Raw genomic sequence first — 25080 nt, forward strand, 5'->3', positions numbered from 1 at the left:
GTGAAAGTGAAAAGGAAGGATGTGAGAGTCTCACCTCTCAGAGCTAGCCCTGAGTTACACATTTCATTCATTCATTCATTCCCAGTGAGAGTCTATAAAGAGAGCACAGAAGAGGGAGAGAGCAATGAGTAACAGCTCCTTAAAATCTCAACCTGTTATTCATGACGCATGCAGGAAGCCATTCATCCTCCGCTCTAATAAAAACCCCTCAAAATCTAATAAAGATCTTTATTTTAGGTTTTAAATAGATTTACAAACCATAAGAAAAAAAGAAAATACAAACAAGAAAAAAAACAAAAAAAACATCAAGTGATCGTCAAAATATCCACATGTGCATATCAAGGTAGAGATTGTAAACAGTCTTTTGAAGCCAAAAGGTGAGATTGAGGGAGAAATCAGCTTGTTGGGAGACTGTTAGTTCCCCCGCGGTCAGGTTCACTCAGTTGGAAAAGGTTTTGTTTGTTGGTTGGTTTTTCCTGAGGTGCTTGTTGGTTTCTGTAATGAACAGCTGGGTATTCCCTCAGCGATGCTGCCACCAATCAGAGCTCAGAGAACGGGGAGCGGCGGGGGGGAAAGACGATAAAAATAACAGTAGTTTGACAAAAATGAAACCCCATTCACCCAAACATCAATACAGAGGGAGAGGGTCATTCATACTCCATTTCATGGAAATCAGTCAATTGTTGACAATGAGCAGTTGAAATCCATCGCTGAACATTCAGGACGAGGTAAAAGGCCAGAAATTACTTTATAGTGTGCTGTGTCAATTTGGTACTGTACAACTTTTCCTTTCTTTGATGTTTGTGTAAAGAAAATAATCAGTTGGTACATTTGCGTATTCTTCAATGGAAAAACCCTTGTTTTTTTAAACATCAGGTCAACAATCATAGCAATTAATACATATAAGATTAAAAAAAAACAAAAAAACATTGTAGCTCACACCTCAATTTGGAAATAAAAGATTACATCAAAACAGTAAAAGAAGCCAAAAAAAGGGAGAACCCTCAGCCCATTCACAATGCAACAGTTTTAGATAATTTAAGTCCAGAAGAGAATCCTTTTCCTCTGGACACAATCCCAACCCTAACACCAGATCTAAAACCACAAACGCGTCATAACAGCATGCTAGCGAAGAACTGCATTCTCCCGTTCATGCTCAATGTCAAAGATCAACCCAATCCCCATGCTTTCCCATGTCTCCACCCTTCTTTTCTACTCAAATGGGCACATCTTATCATAATGCTCGGTGAACATTCACACTCTGCAGAAAAAGAGGTTACATCAATGTTGAGAGTTTTTGTCTGAAATACTGCTGAATGGTTTTAATGCGTCTTAAGTGTGCAACAGAGCATTCCTGGCCATTACCAGGAATTCAGGGTCTTAGGTAAAGAAATGCCACATACAGTATAGACTGATGACAAAACCCCCATCAATCCAGATATTAAAAATCAGGCCGCGTTCATTCTCCTGAATCATTCACACTGCTACCTGATCTCTTCTGATGCAACAGGGGCGTGTTCATAGATTCAGGTAATTTAAGATGGCTGCAGCCCAGTCAAGCGTTTCAGAGGGAGAAACCTGCCTGTGCACAGAGCCGCCATTAGGTGGCGTCTTCTGAGTGAGCTGAGTGTGAACTGATCTCACTCTTCTCTCCTTTCTGCTCTGGAGTCCTGTGCCACTCTGGCTCAGAATAATGAACCGCCACCCAGTGCAAACATACGGACCGATACAGCACGCATAGAGCATGTCCAAAATTCGATCTCTAACCAAAGACACGGTCAGTCCGCGGCCTTCACAGATAGCTGGGTGTTGGGTTGTAAAACTCAAGAGTTCAATACTGGCTTGGCTGACAAGTCAGGTCAGCTCATGGTATTCAAACCACTGGTGAAGGCCTAAGGCTCAGGATGACTGCCACTTTGACAGCACTGCATATTAAATAGGTTGAAGCACCGACTGCATAGATCTCAAATACAGTACATGGGATTTCATGTGCGGCAGCCTCGGCTAGCTATTTCTGAATGCATCCAGGCCACCGGTAGCATGTGCTTGTGTGATCAAGGCTGTGTGGCAGTCGGGACGGGATGTTTGCGAGGTTGTAATCTCCGTTCCATTCTTTAGTTCAGCTGTTCTATCTTACCTACCTCATTCACACCCTCTGCGAATCTGACAGGAGCTGCTATAAATAAAATGAAACCTACTCCATCAGCAGGGCGCTGTTATCAGAGTATCCCCACCTGAGACCTCGTAAGCCTAAATATCTCCCTCTGCCAGTGGGGTAATTCCCCCTTTGTCCGGCCGGTAGGAGTTTGGTTTGCTGCGAACGCGGTCTGTTACACAAGTGATTCAGATCTGTGAAAGGGAGTGAGGGAAGGCACAAGGGAGCGAGCAGCTTTTTGAAATGGAGCACTTCCCTGTTAAGAGCAGCACCAGCCCTGGGGCTCAAAGGTCAGGGGTGAAGCATGGCAGGGCTTCAAACAGCCTGCTAACCAGAGGTCACACACGCGGCTCAGCGGTGGAAGTACACTAGTGACGCAGCCCGCCGCCACATAAACACCCTCGCTCCGTATCCTCGTTATTCTAAATTAGCTTCCTCTTCTCTCGCACTCTGCTTGTTTTACTCTGATCTGAAAACCCGTGACTATTTATTCCCCCCCGCTGATGTTATCATGAAAAGGCTCCGACCATTCCTCAGCCAAATTGCCCAAAAGAAACTTGGCAATGAGATAGCCTTTGTTCCACTGTGAGTCTGTGGAAGAAAGAAAGTCTTAGAGCTACAATGCTTTTGGGAAATCTGGACCAGTTCTCAAATATTAGTGCAGACAAGCAGAAGCAGACGAGGAAGTGAAAAAAAAAAAAAAAATCAACTTGGCTCTCTCAACACAACAAACCATTACTGTAAGTTAACCTCCTGTGTGCAGGGCACGGATCACGTGTGTAACCTCTACTCAGACGACGAAGACAAAAAATAAAAAATAAAAAAAATATGGAAATCACATAAGAAACAAACAGAAACAACAACTCTGTAGCTTTCTTTTCTTAAATGCATCTGGGTTTTAGTGTGCAGGTTGTGACTGCACATGTGACGGAGGGGGAGGGGCCTGTGCTAAGTGAGGATGACGGGATACGGGAAGAGGCGGACAGGGCAGGGAGATAAAAGTTCAGTCCATGACGGAGCGAGGGAGCGGAGGTGGGGAGCGGAGAGGGGTGTGAGGGGAGGGGTGGGATCGTTGGGAGGCGAGGTCAGGAGTCCTCTGTGCCCGAGTCATCCTCGTCATAGCAACAGTCCTCGTCGTTGTCCTCGTCATCCTCCTCCAGGTCCTCGTCATCGTAGTAATCGTCGTAGAAGAGGTTGGAGCCGTCGTCTGTGGGCGGGGCGCGGGTGGGAACGCAGTACTCGTCCAGCGTGGTGGGAACCTTGACGCCGTCCCGCTCCGCCTCGGCTTTGGTGGCCAGCACCTGTTTCCTGGGAGAGGGAAAGAAAGAGAGAAAGAAAGATTACTAAAAGAAAAATTGATATTTTTGATTATTAAAACATCAATTTCTAAAAATTGAAAAAGGGAGACACTCGAAATCTTGGAAGCCAAGAGAACAGAGATTATGTGATCGTTGTGATCGACAGGAGGTAGATACTGAGACACATTTCCTGCAGTCCTGCCCAGAATATCAAATAATTAGAGAAGAGTATTATCCCAATTTGAAAAAATAATCCCAAACTTTGGTTTCCTCCAAAAAGAAATGCCACTACAATGCAGCAAAGTTTGTATCAGAATCCCACAATCTCAGAGAGAAGAGCTAGATACAAATGTCTGCTGTGATACTTTGGTTTGTGAATGCCTGAATTGCATTGTTGTGAAATGGCTTTTGAATATATTGTTGTTGTTATAATTGTTGATGTTGATATATTATTGGTTATGTACTGAAAACTACTGGATAATATTACTACAGTTGAAGCACTGTATTGCTTTGGCAACATAGGCCTCTTTCCTGTCATGCCAATAAAGCTGATGAGAGAGCAAGAGAGCGAGAGAGAGAGAGAGTTAGAGAGAGAGAGTGAGTTAGAGAGTGAGCGTCAGGGTCAGAACTGATGAGGCCACGCAGACCTTCGGTGCTGGTACACTGTGTACCTGCTCTGATTTGAAGTGCAAAGTGCGAATGTGTTTTCCCTCTAGGTACCTGATGATCTCGGCGTATTCTCTGTCCTTGCCCTTGCTGTCCCTCCACTTGCGGTACATGACGGATGCGTCCACGTTGGCCGGGGAAAAGGTGTTGGGCTCGTTCAGCAGAGAAATCACGCTCAGCAGGATGGTCCTGGGAGAGGAGGGAACGACAGGCAGGAGAAAGTGGTGACGGATCGAGATAGTGGAGAGTGAAAGAGAGAGGGACAGAGAAAAGGGGGGGGGGACAAAGAAGGAGTGAGGAAGAGAGAAAACAGTAGAAGGTAAAAGAGGAAATGGAAATAGCGGAACAGGGGAGTGGAGGTAAGACGAGACGAGAGACATTGAAAATGCAGGAGAAAGAGGTATACAGAGAGGGGGAAAGACAGAAGGAAAGAGAGAGAGAGGGAGAGAGAGAGTTGAGGGTCAGGTGAGGACAACCAGCCTGCTAAACCCCAGTAAGTCCATTTATCTCTGCTGTCACCTATTGATCTTAAGCTCTGAGCTCCAAGAGCTGCTCGTTAGAGACAATAACAACTAGCGACTATTATACATTACTGTTTTTACACTGTACTTGGGCTTAGGTGAACCAACCAATGGGAGATCAAAACAATACATGTAGTCCAGCAGGTTTACAGCGATGGATATGTGATGATGATGCCTTTGCTTTTTAAAATATATCATTTATGTTTTTCCTGCTTTATTAGACAACACACAGTGGACAGTGATGGGTAACATGCATGGAGAGAGGGAATAAAATGTGACAAAGATGGTGTGTCAGGCTGTTATTTGTGTTTTCTACGCTCATTTTCAACCAAACATGTATAAACAGTCGTGTGCCAAATCCTGATTGTTCCAGTTTACACTTCAAAATCATTCATTGACCAAAAGGTCAGGATACAAAAGACTACATTTTCAAAACGGCGTAAATGGCCCCACACAGTTCGCAATCCTGCTTAACCGACTGTAGTCTAGCGCCGTGACAAAATGTTATTTCAGAAATGAACACGGCAGAGACCATGGTGGGTGGCCATGACCAAGTGACTGATTCACCATGTAGAGGGAGTGAGAAGCCTGGGTGGTACGGTACATCTGGTCCCTAAAACTGTGTGCCTTTCACACCCGTGATCTCCCACCAGCTCCTCTTCTCACTCCACTTCTCTTTCTTTAGGCCAAAAACATGTGGCACTATTTATATTTCTTGTTGTTGTCGTCAACTGGCTACAGAGGGCCCATTATAGTGCATGCAATTACATCCAGCTATGAGAGGGCGTCTGTATGTACATAAAGCGTAAAACGAAAATAAACGCCACGGAGAGAGAGAATGGGAAAGCTACAGGGGTGGAATAAATGAATGTGTGTGCAAGTAAATAGCTGAAATAAAAGATATGAATTATGCAACATGTTTGCTGCATTTACACTGCAGCACTTGGCTAGCAATTCAGAGAAGAAAACAAGGGGAAGTGTTGGTAAGTTATTTGGTGAAAATTGAGAGTGGCCTCAGTCAGTCAATCAATCAGTCAATCACTGACCAAACAATTCTCTAGTTTCATAATGTGTCCGTATTATCCAGGTACCTCTGATTTAAGATGTATTCAGGAGAGTCCATACTTGCAGAGTACTGACCGCAGCACATTCAAATTAAAATGTTCTGACAGTTAATCCACAGCTTATTAGCAGTGCTGCTACCTGACCCTACATGGTCTGAGATGGGTAACAATTGGGGTGGAAAATTGCCACCAGCCACATGCTGGCAAATTTTGGCCATGACTAGCAAGTTTTTCAGTTCTACCCGCCGTTTCAGTAGTTTAATAACCATAATGTAGAGGTTTGTTTCTATTCAAAAGATTTAAGTTGGCTGGCAAACTTTGGAATCAACCAGCCACTGTAGCCACTGGACAGTTACCGACCCTGCAAACAATGTTTTGTGCGTCCTATGACTGAGAACCTAGAATGGGATGGAGAACATTATGCTGCATGATCTAGGCGATGTGTACCTGACGTTCTGTGTGGGGTTCCATCTCTCTGAAGGCAGCTCTCCGCTCTGTGGGTCGTCCACTGGCGGGTGCAGGATAGAGATGCACACATCCCCGTTCTATTGGACAACACACAAGAGCAAACACCAGCATGTTGAGAAGATATTCTAGTTAGCTTAGGCAATATCTTGCATTCAGACTTTCAAGATATGGCTGATGTTTTAAATAGTCATACGTAAAGCCAATGTAATACACTCTGTGTACAAAATATTAGCAATTGGACCCTCTTTCGCACAATTCATGTCTCAAATGTCTTAAGACTTCAAAATCCTTCTTTATCCTGCTTCCCCTTGAAGATGGAGGTGTATTTAATAGGGAAGATCAGCATAGCTTTCCTTTTTTCCTGGATTCTCATGAAAGGAGTAGGTATTTCTCATATTTTGAACACTCAGGCCCAGATTACTAAAATATTTAGCAGGTACAAAACCTTTGCAATGTTGAAAGTCAGCACTACGACATGTGATATGTGCAAGACAATTTGCATGACCAATCAGGAGTTATGTCACTGGTTTTGCACATACGTTGCACACAAGTTTTTGTACCCATGAAAGGCTTTAGTAAACCAGGGCCTCTGAGTATATCACAATCTGCTGAGCACTCTCAGTTCATAATCAAGGAGGTCAAGGGATTACACATAATGACCTTACCTACATTACACCAGTTCACTGGCGTATTAACAAAGGCTTTGACCAAACATCTAAACTGGTCACAAAGTTACCTCATAAATGTTGGGGTGCCACATTTTGGTGAGGAAGCGGAAAGCAGGTGGAGAGTAAGGGTAGTCGATGGGGAACTTGATCCGAGCCTGAGAGAGAGAGGGAGAGAGAGAGAGAGAGAGAGAGAGAGAGAGAGAGAGAGAGAGAGAGAGAGAGAGAGAGAGAGAGAGAGAGAGAGAGAGAGAGAGAGAGAGAGAGAGAGAGAGAGAGAGAGAGAGAGAGAGAGAGAGAGAACACACTTATTAGCAATGCAAGAGGCAGAGCTGAGGCAGTTGAATGAATACTGCTGTAAGTCTACACTCCTTCCTTGCCTACAAGTCTTGACTACTTCACTCCAACTGTTATTATTAATGAGTCAGAAACCTTGTGAGAACCATTTCCACCTATAAGCCCAACATAGTCTTATTGGCTCAAAGGAACAGGGAAACACATTGAGAAGCCTTAGCCCTAGTTAGGCTGCTCCATATAATTTTAGAAGATTGGATACAAAAAAATATAGTTTTTCCTTGGTAGCTTTCTTAATGGAATCTTACAGTGTATACTGGATCCACACCTACCAGTCTTTGCTAAAACTAGCCTGCTGGCAGACACAGGGAGACATACAGACACAGGCTCCCAGGAGTAATTGAATCCAGAACTTAAGTCAGTATAGTGCAGCAGTAGCACCATCCACACACACACACACACACACACACACACACACACACACACACACACACACACACACACACACACACACACACACACACACACACACACACACACACACACACACACACACACACACGGCTGCCTTACAGAGAGGAGGCTCCATTCTGAATGCCCTCCTTAACAAAGACCTATGTTTGCAGCACTGCTGTCGACAAGTAGCTGCTGAATGAAGACCTACACAATCACGCTGATCAGCTTCAATGCAGATTGAAAGAAACCTATTAATAGTAGCTGTGGAGTCATGGCGAGCCCTACTGAGGTGACCGAGTATAGAGGAGCTAATGACAGTGTAATGTAATATGGTAGGGAAGGAGAGAGGGAGAGAGGGAGGGAGGGAGGCAGGCTTGCAGCGCTTCAGCTGCCTAGTGCATGGAGCTTAGTGAAACACCAATGGGCGAGGGGGTTGGTGGTGAAGACATTGTTGGGGTTGTCCTCCCCAGCTGTCATTGCAACTTAAGACAATCCACTACACACACAGCACCCTCCCACTATTATATATCTTTGTGCTGACACACAACACACACACCCTACGGCTATATAAATCCTACTATCGGAGGTGTGTAGCACCCCTCCTCCCCTTCCAAAAGCCATGCCATGGGTGGGTGAGTGGGGGGGGGTACCTCTTGCACACAGACTACATTGACTACACACACACGTACGTCACTCACAGCATGCAGCCATCCTGCTGAACCCCCCCCCCCCCCCCTCCGCCACCACCACCACCATCATACACATGCACGCTCTCACCCACATTTGCTGATTCGGCACGGTCAGCTGGTCCTCCCCACACTGAACCAACTGCGAGGAGGGAGGGGGGATCGGGTGCGTGGGAGTAGGGAGTTAAGAGTTGGGAGTTGGGTGGGGGGTAGGGGATTTCTACTTAGAGTAAAGGGGTTTGTGCTCAACATGAAGCTCTGATCCCTCTTTGCCTGCATTGTAGTTGTTAACCCAGGCTATATGTAGTGCGAGCCAATGTCAATGCCATGGCCCAAAACTTAAGACACTAATAGCAGATGTCTTAGTCATTCAATCTGTTGATTTTACCTTATTGACTATAAGTCTTGCACTGTCCCTTTTACAGCTGTATGTGAGGTCCTGTTGTCCTTGTACCATGTGTGTCAGTATGTACTGTGTTACTAGTCAGCGTGTTTTGTCCTTTCACCAATGGCACTAAGATAAATTCCTGAACATTTGTTGTACTTGGTGATTCAAGTCATTTTGATTCTGAACAAACACTCATATAAACCAGGCCATGGTGGAAACACTGACACAGTCCTGATAGAATGCTGTTTGTAGGAAAAAAAAAAACCCTGGGTCTGACTGACCATGCCAGAAAGCTGGCGGCCCTTCAGAGTTAAAGGGTTCAAGCCAACATTGTACACATTACAGACTGGCAACAGTGCAACACACAGCAGCCAGCCAGGGGGAAAGGGGCCAGGCAGCAGCAACTAGGGCTGGACCCTGTCTTCTAAAACCATATAAGCATCAAGATTATATCTGTCCATGGGCTGAGAATTGGAAAAAGAAAATCTTATTCATTCAGAAAACCCAGACGGCCCTTGTGTTGCTTTCACTTACTGTCCCACTGACTGTCAAGTGTTTGTTATCCGTTTTAATTTATTATATAATGCCCATTTTGTGTGGACCCAAAAACGGGCATCAGATAATGAGAATGCTTTAAATAAACAAACAAGCTCATATCAATGGCTATTTTGCATCCCTCCAAGTAAGCATTCTGTTCAATTCAAATGGGGATGGAAATGGCGCAAGAGAAAACTAGAAGGCAGTCAGTAGAGCGCAAACCTGCCAACACTGAACAATTCTCCAATTCACAAAACTGCAGCCGTAACTGTTTATGTTTGTTTACCGTTTGTCTGTCGGGTTTGATTTTTTCGACAAAATAGCCTGTGAATGCAATGCTGTTTAACAGCCGACTTGGAAGTCCAGGATGTCAGACTTTCCCCACCACCACTTGAATGCACCATTTCATGGCAGAAATCCCAGATCACCACCAAAATCTAATTACCTGATCCTTGGGCAAAGGGCTATCTGTCCAACCAATTTCGGCAAAAACTGTCAGCAAGATATCTCAAAATGTTACAGATAGGGGTGAACACCTAACCTCTTTCCAACTTCGCTGGCAGAGGTAACAGCCCATAGCAACAAGCCAGCGAGGGAGCAACCGTTCTAACTCCTCACTGATACACAGGGCAATGGTTCAAAGGAATTAACTCTGCATTGCTGCTTCCAGCACATATGAACATCTTGTTGCCAGGAAACATTTAAATATAATTTTGATCTCTACACTAGCCTGTTGCTAGGAGCACTGTCCATCAACATTACCCAAAAAATTGCCTCGTGCATCACCAGCCTCAGTATTTCCCACAGGTTGACAATTCACTTGCGGCGGTGGTTGTTGGCGGGGAGTTTGGTGTAACTTAATTTCAATATATCACGATCGGACATGGATTATGGATTAAATGTGTGTCCTTACCTACAGTGAGAGCGGTGTGTCTGGTCAAATCCAGTGGTGAATAGGGGCAATATGAGAATCTTTGCACTGCACTCGTGTTAACTTTCTGAGTGTTGGGTGGTTTTACACATCTGATTAAAAAGTGTCAAGTTAGTGTTTACAAATACAGTTATGAATACATGCGAGTTTGTTCTCACGGCGGAGGCTCTGTCGCATTGCACCCAATCCGTCTACTAGTCTGTGTATCGCGAAAGGACAGTTGCTCAGCCAGTTCTCTATAATGTGATGTGAATTTGACAAACTTGAGATTAAAATTAAAAAAACATTTTAAAAAAATCTTCCTGGGTGGGAATAAATCTTATAAAGCTCATGTATAGGAAACACTGATCCTGAGTCTGAGGGCAAACAATGAGACAAGCTAAGGCCAGAGGAAACACCCAAGCAGGAAGGTGGGGATATTCAAGCCCGGAAAGGTGAGCTGTGAGTGCATTTTTTAAAGCAAGAGGCTTATTAAAGCACGAGCATGGATCCCTGTAAGAAGGTAATGGCATTAGATTTCGCCATGCAGCTTACAGAAAGGCATTAAACACTTCAGCTGCAGGCTGGTGACACAATGCTACAAACTGTGTGCACACAGTTACTGTTTAGGGCTGCATGATATTGTCCAAATACAATATTGTGATTTTTTTGGCTGAATATTGCTATAGATTTGCTATAAGGGCTGAATGATCATGTCGTCTCAAATGATAATCCTGATTATTTTGCTAAACGTTGTGATCATGATTATTAATCATGATTAATAGTATGGATAATTTCAGTAACAAAATTATTTCACTGCACTTTTCCATCTTAAATCAACATCTTGGTGATCTTTCAGTGACAGCGGCCGTTCTAACTGAAATGAAATGTTGCAAAATTGCCAATTTTGCAAATTGCCAATATTCAACAATGATTTATTGTGGAAACTAAAATTACGATATGTGATTATACATATGAATTGTGCAGCTCTAATTACATATGAACGTGGCCTTTTTAGCATAATTTATTTTTCAGTGATGGAAAGAAATGTTACAACACATTGTGAGATACAGGACAAAATGAGATGCTAACAGTTAAAAGTGCTCTGTTTAATTAAAGATCTTCTTACATGCAACATGACGTTTACAGTTTAGGCATTCAGTCGATGCTCTTTATACCACAGAAAGTTATAACAAGTAAGCTGGTGTGGTTCAGTGTCTTGCTTAAGAACAGCTTGACAGCACACAGGACTGAGAGATTATATTATTATATTATTACAACAGAAGCATGTTTCACTGTAAGAAAAATAAAAACTACAGCTTCCAGATCAGTCAATACTGCAATTTAAATTGTGCAGTTTTATTAAAGTTACACACACAACAACAACAACAGGTCAGTTGTGTGTTCATTCACAAGTAAACAGATCACAGGATAAGATACAATGATGCAAACTTGAAATCCCTTGGCTATTTCATTACCATAAGAGGCAAAATAACACAACGTGACACAAAGACATTGCTCATTGTGCAATCCTTTTAACCCCCTGGAGTGAAGCGAGTAAAACACAGATCTTGATCAACAGACCTGGGCTTGGCCTGGTCTAACACTAATAGCGGAAATGGAGGAGTAATGAATAGCCTAATAAAGGAGTAATAAGTAATAAAGGAGTAATAAGGGAAATTGCAAGGGGCAGTGTTCCTGAACATTGACCAGTTCAAAATGTCATATTTTCCACATGTTAAGTCTTAACAGGATTTGAAGATTTTGTTCAGTGTGCAATATGAAGTATATAAATTTGCTGGGTAATATGATTGTCAGCTAGACCAGTTCACTCTATAACTTAATAAATATAACATTAAGTGAAATAGCAGTGGGTCTGCAGTAAGATAAAACATGTATTATATGTTATTGGAACTGAACAAATATTTAACCCATATTTTTGCAAACTTTTTGTCAACTTCCACAACTTTTTAACTAAACTGGAAACTATCAAATAAAATTTCCATACTTTCCCAGACTTTCCAGACCTGTGTTGCTACCGTGAAATAGAAAAAGTGAGTAAGAGAATGAAGGAGGGGAGGGAGGCTTGCTTGTGGTTTTACCAGCACCAGCTGCAGATAAAAATCACTGATTTAACAGCATTGGAATTGGGTGCAGAACCAATTGTCAGTGAGGTCTGCCCGGGCAGTGCTTCTATTACTGGCCTTATCAGAGACCATAAAACACCAATAATGTGGTGTAAAACTTCACGGGGCAGAAGATGAGAGCTCAGCCTGGCATGTCACTCACTTACTCACTCACACAGCTCACATGGTTGGCTGACAGGCGGGCAGCAAAGACAGGGGGAGGGAGAAACGTCCTGACCAAGACAGCAGGGAGAGGACTGAACTGACACCAAACCCCGGATCGATACAGGGAGGAAGGCAAGAAGGGAGGGAGGAGAGGACGGACGAGGCAGTGAAGTGTGGCCGGGCCGGGCCGAACGCAGACAGGCAGCCTGCTTGGTTGGCTCATTTGCTCTGCACCAGCGAGCAGCTTGTCTACTACCTCATCAACAGCATCCCAATGGGAGAGAAGAAACAAAAGGAGGAGGAAGAGGAGGAGAGGGGATGATGCAGCAGGGTCTTAGAAGGCCAATATTAGCTCACTTTCTCTCTCTCTCTTTCAAGCTCCCTAGGGTTCATTCTAATGTGAGGCACACATTTGAACAGATCTATTAATATCTCTGTGTCGCTGTCCTTTATTTCATACTCACTATATTGACCCATATATTGCACACACACACACACACAACACACACACACAACACACACACACAACACACACACACACACACAACACACACACACACACTCTGGCTGCCTCCACAGCCTTTTGAAGTGAGGTTTCTCTGGTGAGTCTTGTGTAAAGAATACTAGCAGCCGTCTCTAGATCAAGCAGTAACAGGTACTGGGAAGAAGTGTTGCTTCAGATACACCAGCTCTGTGTGTGTGTGTGTGTGTGTGTGTGTGTGTGTGTGTGTGTATATTGGAGGTGGGGACTGATGTGGGGGAAAAACAAGATCTATCTATGCCCATCAGAAAGTGCTAGCCTCAGCACATTTGCTGCAACATGCTAGCGCTGGCTGGCACGCCACAGCTCGGCTCATAATTGGATTGAGCACAGAATTAACAGCGTCCGCAGTCAAAAGGTGAATCTCTCTTTGAACCGCTGATCTAAAACGGAGGAAGTGAGGTGTGGCCACTTTCCCACCTAGCATGCAAAATGGCCCTTGAGAAGCTAGTTACGCAGAATAACAGATCAATTTCCTCTTTCTATGAAAAATCTTTCGTGGATTGTGACCTAAAAACCTGCGTCGAAGAGACAGAGGGAGAGAGGAGAGAGAGAGAGAGAGAGAGAGAGAGAGAGAGAGAGAGAGAGAGAGAGAGAGAGAGAGAGAGAGAGAGAGAGAGAGAGAGAAAGAAAAACAGTGAGAAAGAGAACGCCCACCCTGTGGAGGATGACAGCACGGCGAAGTAAACCAGGTCACAGCAGTGTAAACCCTAACAGAACAAATCATTCTGTTCTCCCAGCGCACCTCCTTCCCCTTCTTCTGCAGACCTTTTCTCCTCGTCCCCGCTTGCCCCCCGGTGCACAGTGTGAATGACAATGAAAAAGGTCCTTGCGAATAGTAATGTGCATAGCATAGCATAGCATAATGCACACACACACACACACACACATACACACACACACAAGTGGGTCCCAGAGATTATCTTGTTCATACCCACCAGGCCCCTGCCTCATTAACTGAGCTCTCCAAGCACAAGGAGGAGGAAGAGGAGGAGAAGGAATAGGATCGAAAGATGAAATTATGAAATGAATCAATTCTTAAGTGATCGCAACACATAGAAATTTCTCAAACAAGGTGGCTTTGTCACAAAGTGGAGTCAAAGTAGAGAGAGACAGGAAAGATTGGGAAAGAGAGGGAGATTATTTAATGTGTTTTCTTATGGTATGAACTGCGACTCTCAGCCAGCCAATGACATGTTTTCTTGGCCTTCTTGTCTTTTAAAAGAGGACCACATTGGAAATTACTTTTGGAAACTTTATGTATTATCCTCGATGATTTTAATGAATGCATGACTGATGGCTGCGCATTATTTTGGATTATCAAATAAACAAACAACAAACCAAAATACGTGCGACAAAGGTCCCGGGCTGGATTAAAAACCCAGCAATCTGCATTTACACGGTACGCATCTTAGACCACTGAGCCACCAGCCGCCCAAAAAACATGCAAGACCTATCACTGTAGTAACGGTTGCCAGAACAGTGAGCTTCATTGTGGAGCTGTAACTCAGTTTTAGTGGCGGTGTGATTACCACACTGGCAGCCCATACAGGAAGAGCATACGAGCACATGACCAGGGCTTAGGGGGACTGTTAAAGCTCCTCAGCTCTCCACGTCTACAGGGGCCCCACACTCACCTCTGCACACAGCAGGCTGTCTTTTCACAGGAGCCCCAAGGGGCACCATTGGCAAGGAACGGCTCTGCCTTCTCTTGATCTCCCTCTCTTTCTGTGTTATCCCCTCTCTCTTTTCCTCTAGCCAGCTCTCGTTTCTCCGTGACACAGCCAGAGGGGGAAACATGACTCCAGCAGCCCGGCCAGGCCCGGCCCAGCCAAGCTCTATGCAGCAGGGTTGGGGCCTCTTGCCCTGCCCCCCCCTCGCCCCCCCCTCCCCCCCCCGCCACTGGGGCTAACAGGCAGCCTGTCTATATTACGCTGCATGCACACAAGCACGCAGGAAGGCAGGCACAAACACACAGTCAGCTGCTCAGCACGACTGTCTGTCTGTCAACTGACTGTCAGAGAAGCTAAAACAGACGCATGCAAGTCAGACAAGCCTGGGCCTAAAACTGAAGGGCAACTCCCCTCTTTTTCATGTTTGCTGTGAAGCGGCAGCCTCCTACCATTTAGGAAGTCATTCACCAAGAGTGATTTTTAAGCTACCAGACATGAAAACCACTTGGCTGCGATATGAAAGGATCTCTGTATCACCTTGCATATTTTGAGCTGCAGAAACCTAGTTTATCTCATAATTACATGGGACTAAGGGATCATTAGCACTAGTCAGACTAGCTTCCAATTCTGCAAAATCTTTTGAAGTATGCATGCCTAACAGAGCGACTCATATCACATAACTTAAGTAAGCAGCGTAACTACCTAGTTTGGCTACATGTGCGTTTGCATGACACCATGTGATACGGCCCAGCTGCTGACATGGCCTCGCCACAAACATGGCAATCCCTCCGACTCCACAGAACCCAGGCTCTGTCACAACAGTGCCGTGCGGCCCTGCCTTACCACACACATAGTTTCTGCCTTATGTCACCACCAGAAATCTCCCAGTGCAAGACAACAAGATGACCTCATAGTTGTGGATGTGCAGTGCGGTGTATATTTTTCTGCTGTTCTGGTGCATGATATCATCAAAAAGGAGCAGGAAGAAGAAGCCATTTCTGCCAAAAGCCCCCGGAGACCCTTTGAAACCAAAGAAAACGAGCACTCTGCTTTGTAATAGGCTAAGCCAACAGTTCTCGAGTGGGGTTTAGGGACCTCGAGGCTGTCCCAGCAGGTCCACAGAAAAATGAAAATTAGATATCACTCCACAGTTGTTACATTAACCAGCTAACGTAATGAGAGAAGTCCTCAATTCATCTGTCGATTGGGGGCCCATAGCAAAATGTGTAGCTTCTCAGTGTATTACATTTTTTGAGGAGGCCTAAACATCTAAAATAAAAACAAACGTAACAATATAGCCCAAGTCCTGAAACACAAGACAGTGTTTGACATTCTCTTGAATACAAGACTAAAGACGGTGCCTGACAGGCGAGTAAGCTGAGTGCTGCTAATAGGATTGCTGGTGTGTTAATGAAAGGAAGAGTCTAAAGAAGAATAGAGAAGAATAGACCAAAATACATCAACAACGGCTGTGGGGGTAACAGACGATTTTCAAACTTGTACTTCTTGATTTGGCAACACTGCCCTGAGGTCAACAAAATGGGGGAGAGAAAGAAAGAGACAGACAGATATGTGGAAGAGAAAGACAAAAGGAGAATTGAGAGAGACAAAGAGCTCCAAGCAGCAAACAGACCAGGAAAGATCTGCTGAAAATACACTGAGCTGGAAACTGATGTGGACACACACTCTGTTTTTATGTTTTGGCCCTGTGCTCTTTCACTTCAGATGATTAAATGAGACAGTCAGTATAAGGTTAAGTGCAGACCATCAATTTGACAGCCTTTTCATTCATTTCAAATGTCCAAAAAAAAATACAGCACTTTATTTGTGATGTCCCCTTTCCAGTGTTTCAAAATTGAAGGTCCAGATTAAAATCATATCAGTCTTAATTAAGTAGCCAGCTTACACTTCATAGTCACTGTATTATTTGGACATCCTAAGTGAATGAGTACAGCAGCAGTACACAAAGTGTGTCACTGTCCAAATACTCTTGAAGCTCAGTACTCTGGGGAAGGCAACTCGGCTCCTGTGCTTCTAGTGCTGGGTGATATGGCTGAAAATGTTATCACAATTAAAATTCTCATATCAGGCGATATTTTTAATCACAATATATGTAAAAATCACTATTTCTGTCCATTTTAAAGGGTTAATTCTGCTCCTGAATGAAAGATGAATAGATCAGACGATCAGCTTTAATTTAAAACACTTCTTTATTGCCAGAATAAAACTGTAAAAAATAAATAATAAAACAGACAATAAGCGGGAGTTAAATCGTTTTTTCAGTCTTATTTTTAACACTGTAACCATCTTTAACTTTAACCATCTCCTTCTGTTTCTTCCGATATGACTTGAGCAGAAAACCTGCAGCCAGCAAAGTTAACGAGGAAGTGCGTGAGCAACACTAAAAAGTATTAAATAGAGTATTATTGTTGTTCAGTCGCAACTGTATTAGTGTTACTGTGTGTGTTGTTGACTGTACTGTCACTGTATCTTTTTATGTTTTTAATTTGTGACACAATTATGTGTGTTGCTTGTATTTTCACTGTTTATGTCTTTTAAGTTTTAACTTGTGAAGCACTTTGTGACACTCATCTTGAAAGGAGCTATACGAATAAAGTTTCACTTACTTACTTGAAAGGATGTTTTTGAATCACTTTTTGGGTTCAGATGTTTGGAGTGTTTTTGCTGTGTGTGTGTATTGGACAGCAGCGCTCCCGGCTGAAGCTCCTGAACTGAAGCTACGTCAAGTTCTACAAATTTTGAAAACAATCAATTGTGATAATAGCAAAAACTAAGAAAATGAGGCCTATGGTCATTATCGAAAATATCGAGCCGTTTTTATTTTTTTTTTAAAAAGAGGAAAATTTTAATCGGTAATTGTCAATATTGTTTTATCACCTAGCACTATCTGCTTCCTACGTGTCCCAGGATCATTGCTGGCTAGGAGACTAATTGGCCGACTGCCAGTAAGCATCATTCACATAGAACATAGTGGGATAGTACACAGGACAAACTAGAGACTATGCACATTTGCTAAAACACAGCAAGGAACCTCAAGGTATGAAGTGTCTCAGTACCAAATAAATGAATGCCAACAACAGGGGCTATTGAGAGACCTCTAGGTCTATGATCAGTTTATTATGGTAAGATATTATGTTGCATTCTGTTGTATAAAGTACTAACTAATGCTGTCTGAATACCATTCCAATATGTCACAGTCCTCTATGTGCCTACAGCCTGATGTATCCATTATGGAGTGACTCTTTTATGACCAACACCCATCTGAAGAACACCTGACTCAACCAGGTTGCATGTGACGTCATTACCAGCCCCATTTCGATGAGCAGGCAGTTGCAGCATGTCAACAGAGGGTTTGTTTGGTTAACCTGTTCAGAACAGGGAGGGTCTTTTCAGTCAGAATATGGCAAACGGGTTGGATGGAGAGCTAGCAGGGAACAATGAGTCACAACCAAGCGGTGGATTTCACAGCCAAGCTGTGCATTCCTGGCCCAACAATGGAATCTCGTACACAGCACCCACACCAACACACTGAGCTCTGACGGGGCTAGCCTGGCCGCGGCCCGAGCCTTGTGTTCAGAGGCTTGGAAAAGACTAGAAGCCAACACAACAGGCTTCTCAAGAACTGGAACCTCAAAGCACTGAGCAGCTGAAGCACAGTGAGGTTATAATAAGCTGGCTAACCAAACCACAGCAACGTTCATTCTCAACACCACTATTAACCTGTTTTATGGAAAGCGCTCCAACAAGCCAACACAGGACTTAGTATTAAGAGAAAACACGAAAAAGTTCTAGTAAGGAGAGTATTAAACTGTGTTCAGTGTGAGCATGTCATTATTTTTGTTTGCTACCTCTCAGACAAAACAAAACCTTCTTTAAAGACCCTGACCTATATACTGCTTGTCTGTGTCCCTGTAAGAGAGGGATATTACTAACCCACATCTGTAAGGAGAAAAGCTCATTATCTTCAACTGTTTGACGTACAATTAGGAAATAACTTTCTAGGGCAAGTATGAAGCAGAGAAGCCAAGGGTCTATTTGTCTTCTGACTTTGCCTGACAAAGTCAAAAATACGACTTCTTGATAGTGTAAATAAACACGCTAGTATTATGACCTGAAACTCGAGTGTACAACAACCCCCTCAGTGTGTTGCAACATCTGAAATTGATTTTCACACACTGGTATGACGTTAGAGTCAAATTAACATTTACTTAACTTACTTTTGTTGCTATGGCAACAAAAGTAAGGCTACACTAATTATTTAACTTACATTTACATTGTAGGCATTTAGCTGACAGAGGGACTTAAAGTGAATCCAACAGCAGAGTAAGCTTCAATTCCTAGATCACCAACATGACAAGCAACCAGTAGTAAAGAGGTCAAGGGTCAGAGCCACCCTGCCCCAAGAATAGCTGTAAGAATAACATTCCTGGGACCCTATGATGAATATGCAAATCTAGAAGTGCTAGGAAAATAACTAAGAGAAATAAGAGCTACAGAAAGGGGTAGAGAGGATTTTTTAACCAAGAGGATAAGTGACTGTGCAGGCATTATGGGCTGCCTGCCCTCTTTCTCTATAAAAACAAGTCAAAAACAGGAACAACTGATCTGTGAAACCAACGTATCTTTACTGTCAAGGGAGGAAATGGCAAAAATAAAATAGGTTATGAGCTGCTACAGAGAAGAGACGACTGGGGCTGACTATATTTCAAAAGCAAGGCTATCATGGATCTAACCTGGTTGCTTTGAGTAAATTTGGATATACAAACAAGCAAGACAATGCAACCCAGGGCTCTTGATTAGCCTTGATGAACACAAAGAAAATGATTGAGTTAGATGAGCTTGGCTAATCAGAATAATGCTGGAGGCGGTTATGGAAACAACCTTTTGTTTCATGGTAAGACAAAGTAACTCTGTCAAATGTAACCATGTGCTGATTGTCACTAGTTTAGCCAGTTGACGCCTTAAAGAGGACCTCATTGAAATAGTGTCTTCAAAAATAAGTAATTCGCCAAAGAATTTCAATATCTACCATTAGACACCACTAAGTTAGTATAATTCCTATGGACTGGAGTCGATTTAAAGTTGAACAAAGAAGGAAAAACAGGAAAGCTGTTCAATCACAGTAAACCAGGAACAAATGATCATTATTACCTGCTGTTGTTGGGGACTGTTAGATTAACGCTAACGTTAACCCTCGGGTTATCGTTTACAACAAATATTGAAAGGTAAATCAAACACTCTTGGCTAGCTAAAGAACAATAGATTGATTGCTAGCTAACATTAGCTACTCACCTTAAAATAACCACCTTCATAGTGTGTATTTGGGGGTCCGAATATTGCTACTTCCCAGTTGTACATGTCCGACTCGTCCACTAAAGTTATTTTGAACCCTTCGACTGGCTCATCTTGAAGACTTTTCATCTCCAGCATTAGTGCTTTTTGGGAACTGGCTACATGATGTCCATGCTGAGCCATATTCCACAACGATTCGTATAAATAAATCAGCAACCCCCAGCTATACAAAGGACAAAGCTAGCTCGGTGCTACAAACAATAACTCAAAGAAGCCCTTCGGACTGTACGCGTTATTTTTCCTCCACAAAAGGTTGTAGAAATCGCGGCTCGACTTTATTAGGTCAGAGTTGGTGCGCTTTCCTCTGTTGTGAACAATCCCGTGGAGCCCCAGTTAATAACGACCATCTAAATACACCACTGTCAAGTCAGCCACAATTACAGCACGGCTTCCGGGAACAACTTTCACAATAAAACCCTTCTTGACGAACGAGCATTTTTTGGTAAAATCCAGAAAAGAGTAGCTGCGCACTTATAACTCCGATTCAAAGACTAATATGTTTAATCAATTATCGATGTTTCGACGGGCAGTCCGTCTTAATCAGCCAAACCATTTTTGAGTAATAGCTACAAATACCGTAACACAATATAATCTGTTTAATATATATTTTACACCTACAGTTTCATTCCATATTCAACAACTAAGAATACTAAGAGTATTTTGATGCGATTTTTGTTGTTATTTACACCCCAATACTTAAACCTACTACTACGACTACTACCACTGCAACTTCTAGCAAATTTTACGCTTTTGTTTTGAAAGCAAAATCGTCGTACTTCCGTATTATTTTAGCTATCTCTGCTTGGCTTGACGCAGCTCTAAATACAACGGCACAACCCATTAGCTAAAGATAGCTGCGTCAAGTCAGCCAGAGTAACTGAGCGTAAGACCGGAAGTTAACCCATTTTGTATTACTTGCCAAAGTTTTGTGTTTGACCTTGACTTTATGTCAGTCCGACGGCATCTTGAATGGACCTATATGGCTATGAACATATGTTGTGAAAAGGACACTTCCCACATTGGTAGGTCTACTGTCTTTGTATTACTCAAAACATTTCAACATACTGAAAGCGCCTCAATAAGGCTTTTATTTTGAAAATGTGAAGAGGAAATCCTATCATTCTGGGTGGCTTGACAGCGGTGCTAAAGCTGGCTAGCCTGCTATCGCTAGCCAGTCTCTGTCGGATGTGTTGCTGTTCAACCCCTGGCGGGTAAGGAAACGAGGTCACCTGGGCGACCTTTCCACGTGAAACGATAAAAACCCAAACTGACGCGTTGTCAATATTTTTTTTATTAGAGGCATCTCGCCTCAATTGAACTCTACTCAACTCGAGTGCTCCGTCACAGTCAGTAAACTGAACTGCTCGATTAGAGGTCTCCTGAGTCCTTCTGCTGGCAGGCAAGGCTTTCTGGGAATTGAAGTAACTTAACAATAAATCTAAATTTGCTGTACTGACCAGTTTTAACTGCCTGACCTTAAAAATGTTCTGCACCAATAATATTTCATTAGTTCAAAAACAAAAGCATAAAATACCCCCCTCCACACACAGTTTTCCGTTTCCTCTCATATACAGAGAACAGATATGCAACACAGTGATATTTCTCATCATATGTGGGAGTTTATTGGTTCACTGTAACACAAAAAAGACTACAGCAGCTTCTTACAGCCTTTATTTTTAATTTGGGTAGACTTCTCTTTCTTTAAAGGGAATGTAGATACCAAACAACTTATGTTGTCTTACTCATGTCGTCCCCTTTAAAACATTATATTACATCGTACAGCTGGAGAATCGAGTATGAAGGAATAAGACAGGACCTTCAGAAAACAGAGCCATATGAGAGTATATTTCAATGTCACAAGCCAAACTTGGTAAGATAAATCACTACAATTGAACCGATAGAGAATTAAGACAGAGTGGGTTGCCTCTCACAACACTGCGTCACTTGACCTGATCTACTCAACTCATAGGGAGCCCCATCCTCTCAGTGTCAGAACCCCCTTCCTTCCCCAATGTTAAATAATTTAAAACATTCAACGATATCGCTTTTTTTTTTTTTATAATAATTGTCTGAACTTAGAATAGATAAAAATACAATACCATCAAAAATGTAGAATGGTGAAGTTGTCTTCATTAAAAAAAACAAAAACAAAAAAAAAAAACTATAAAAAGAAAGGACAAAAAGGAATGACAGGAGTTTTTGTTTGTGTGAGCATGTCCATGGACCAGGAAAAAAAGGAAAATAAAAAAGTATACATTCCTAATCATGCAAGATACAAATTTTAATTAAACATTATGCACAGGAAAAATGTTAATAATTACTACAATGTATGATTAGAGGAGTCATTTTTCAGTTCCATTGATATCAGTCAAAGCATTTTCAGGAACAGGGAATATATATATTTATATACTTATTTTCTATTGACATTCCTGAATGACAGCTGATCAACTCTGTATTCAAACTCTACTACTGGACAGAAGATGCTCATGGAATGGCGGACCTGACCTCGAGGTCACAGACATCATCGTTGTTATCTACAGCTGCAGACAGATGTGAAGGGGCCTAACCAGGATACACAAACAAAAAGACGCTACCGAGTCATTTTTTATCTTGCTACTACTAAGTTAAGTCGTGCTGGACCAGGCAGTGACTTGAGACGCAGATGACACAAACTAAAAACAGCAAAGTACCTCTGAGCAGGTTGTAAAAGGAGGCCATTTTAAAAGACAAAAAAATGGCCGTTCATGTTCCATCATAATATGTCAATGCACAAAAGAAGTGGCAAGGCAGTTCTGAGGGGGAGAAACAACGCTGGGGTTTTACCTCGGGACGCGCCGGCTGGGCGTCGGCGGCGCGCAGAGCTACTGTGATGCGAACGTCTAAAGTGGCACGGGCGCAAAAGGTTTCGATGACCTGACACGAGACAGACAGACAGACAGACAAATCTCCACTCTGCTGCTCACAGACTAGCTGCTTTCTCACAGTGGAAGCCGCCGCCTCTAATACTGATTGAAAAGAAACCTAGAAGCACCGACCACACTTTACAGTCTTCCATTCCCAAAAGGCGATTCAAAATGTACACCGTCGACAGCTTGATATGCAGAGTAGCTGGTTAAAGGAAAAAGGAGACAGGTGATCGTTTCATAACTGCGTCTGTCCTTAGCTGGTCTTCATTTGCCACAAACTAGTCGAGAGAAAAGAGGCAGAACAGTAAAAGAAACATGGGCAGGTCGCTCTATTCCGGATTATTCTGTCGCTACAGGCCGACAGCACCGCAGCAGCTTAGCAGTACGAATATTATCCTTCAGTGTAATCACACACAACACAGCATAACATCTGGTATACAACTAAACTACCCCATCCATGAGTGTGATAGGAGGCTGAGCAGGGTGGAAACAGACGCCATTGGCCAGACAGCAAACTGTCGCTTGGTGAAACAGGTGCCTCAAAACACACTGTACATGATAAAAGCTCGACTTTTACACTCCTAGTCCGATTGGTACCAGAGATCCAATGACCTGTTCTTTATTCTCCTGTTCCACTTCTTTCGGGATGGGGCAGGCGTTTGAATTCTTGGAAGGATTGATATGTTTGGGGTCAAACTGCAGCTTAGCACAGTTGGAACAGGCAGCGGAGACACCGGGGCGGGAGGGGGAGGGAGGGAGGGAGGCGGGGCTCTAAGAGACTCACGGAGCGCTGGAGCAAGTCAGAGGCACAGAGCAAAACCGCTCATCTACTGTACAAATCACCCGCAGTACCACAAGTAGACTCCCACACAAACACACATCAGCAGGTCGGCTCTGGGCCTCGTTGCGTCTCATCCTGTCGGGCAACGGTCTCACTAGTTTAAACTCGTGCCTTACATGACGCTTTGGTTTTAACTCTGAACTGTTCGCAGCGCAGTCTCCAGGCCCCGGGTCAGTGGCAGCTGAGCAGTTTAGAGTCCCTATGTTTCCAGCTAGGATCCAGTCTGAGGAAGAGGTCAGTCGCCCGGTTTCCAGGACCGTACAGGAGAGCAGCACACACTCTGACGTTTAGTGAACGCAAAGGAGAGGAGGGGGGGGGGGGGGGGGGGCGAGAGAAAGGCGCAGACGGGCTTCAGACAAAAATCGACAAAACAAGCAACAAACGAAAAAAAAAAAGTAAATCAAACAAACAGAAAAACTTCAAAACATTAAAAACACAATTCAACCATCAACAACAAAAAGTCCAGTTGTCAGATTACATTACATGACCATCACAGACTGTAATGCTGATAGAGTGGAGGGCGGAGTGGAGGGCGGAGAGGTACACAGGAAAGAGCACAGGACACCAGCATTCAGAAACAGGAGCTCAGTATAGAGTTGGAGTTGGGGTGGAGTACGGTGGCTGGGGAGGGGGGTGGGGGGGGGAGAGGTTTGAAAACCAGGAAGTTAAGAAGCGAAAAAATGAAAGTGCGCAAAGAAGAGTGAGCGTGTACACAGTGAGTGTGTAAAACAGCATCGAGGGTCGGGGAGCGACCGCAGAGCTCAGAGTGCAGCGGCCGAGGAACAGAGAAGGGCGGGACAGTGAGAGAGAAGGTGAGGACGAAGGAAATCTTGTGAATCTGAGGACTAATAAATAGGGCGATACTGGGACAGCCAGCCGCAGTGTTTCATAACATCATTATGTGTTTCAGCGAGGGGGGGGGGGGGGGGGGGGGGGTCGAAGGGTGGGGGGTAGGGGTGGGGCTGGGGTGGGGCACCCTGGGGCTATCAGACACAATCAGCACTGAGAGAAGGTCTGCTTGATCTCATCCAGCACATTCCCAAGCAGCGACGGCTCGTCACATTTAGCGTCGATGGACACAGTCTGATCAGCCTGAGAGACAGACACAGAGAGAGAGTCAAGGAGAGAGAGATAGAGAGACAAGAAAGAAGGACAGAGGCAGAGAGTCAAGGTTACAATCTTAAAAGTCCAGCGTATTCAATCTTTTACCAAAAGGCAAGATTATGGGCAACCAATCAAATGAGACAAAACTTAAAAATGTTAGGTTTTAGGGTTACTTATTGTAGTAAAATTAAACATTTGGTTGTGAAGATCCCAGTCCACATATGAACAGAGGACCAGAGAGGA

General features: G+C 43.5%; 2 protein-coding genes across 9 annotated transcripts in view; both read right to left on the minus strand.

Moving 5' to 3' along the window:
• Positions 1-214: 214 nt before the first annotated feature.
• cdc34a (cell division cycle 34 homolog (S. cerevisiae) a) lies at positions 215-20335 on the minus strand. The gene is made up of 5 exons (XM_071920487.2): positions 19927-20335; positions 6909-6995; positions 6152-6249; positions 4174-4308; positions 215-3463 (listed from the first exon to the last, which is right to left on the minus strand). Exons 1-5 carry the CDS (start codon positions 20107-20109, stop codon positions 3241-3243), a joined length of 726 nt encoding a protein of 241 aa, XP_071776588.1. The 5' UTR covers positions 20110-20335; the 3' UTR covers positions 215-3240.
• Positions 20336-21605: 1270 nt separating this feature from the next.
• ap3d1 (adaptor related protein complex 3 subunit delta 1) overlaps positions 21606-25080 on the minus strand; it is a 30982-nt gene continuing 27507 nt past the window's right edge. For all 8 annotated transcript variants that reach the window (XM_071920485.2, XM_071920483.2, XM_071920481.2 and 5 more), the window contains one exon: positions 21606-24825. In XM_071920485.2, the coding sequence (XP_071776586.1) occupies positions 24730-24825 (96 nt within the window). In that variant the 3' untranslated portion in view covers positions 21606-24729. The remainder of the gene's footprint in view (positions 24826-25080) is intronic.

Source organism: Centroberyx gerrardi, chromosome 9, assembly GCF_048128805.1.
Source record: "Centroberyx gerrardi isolate f3 chromosome 9, fCenGer3.hap1.cur.20231027, whole genome shotgun sequence".
Lineage (NCBI taxonomy): Eukaryota > Metazoa > Chordata > Actinopteri > Beryciformes > Berycidae > Centroberyx > Centroberyx gerrardi.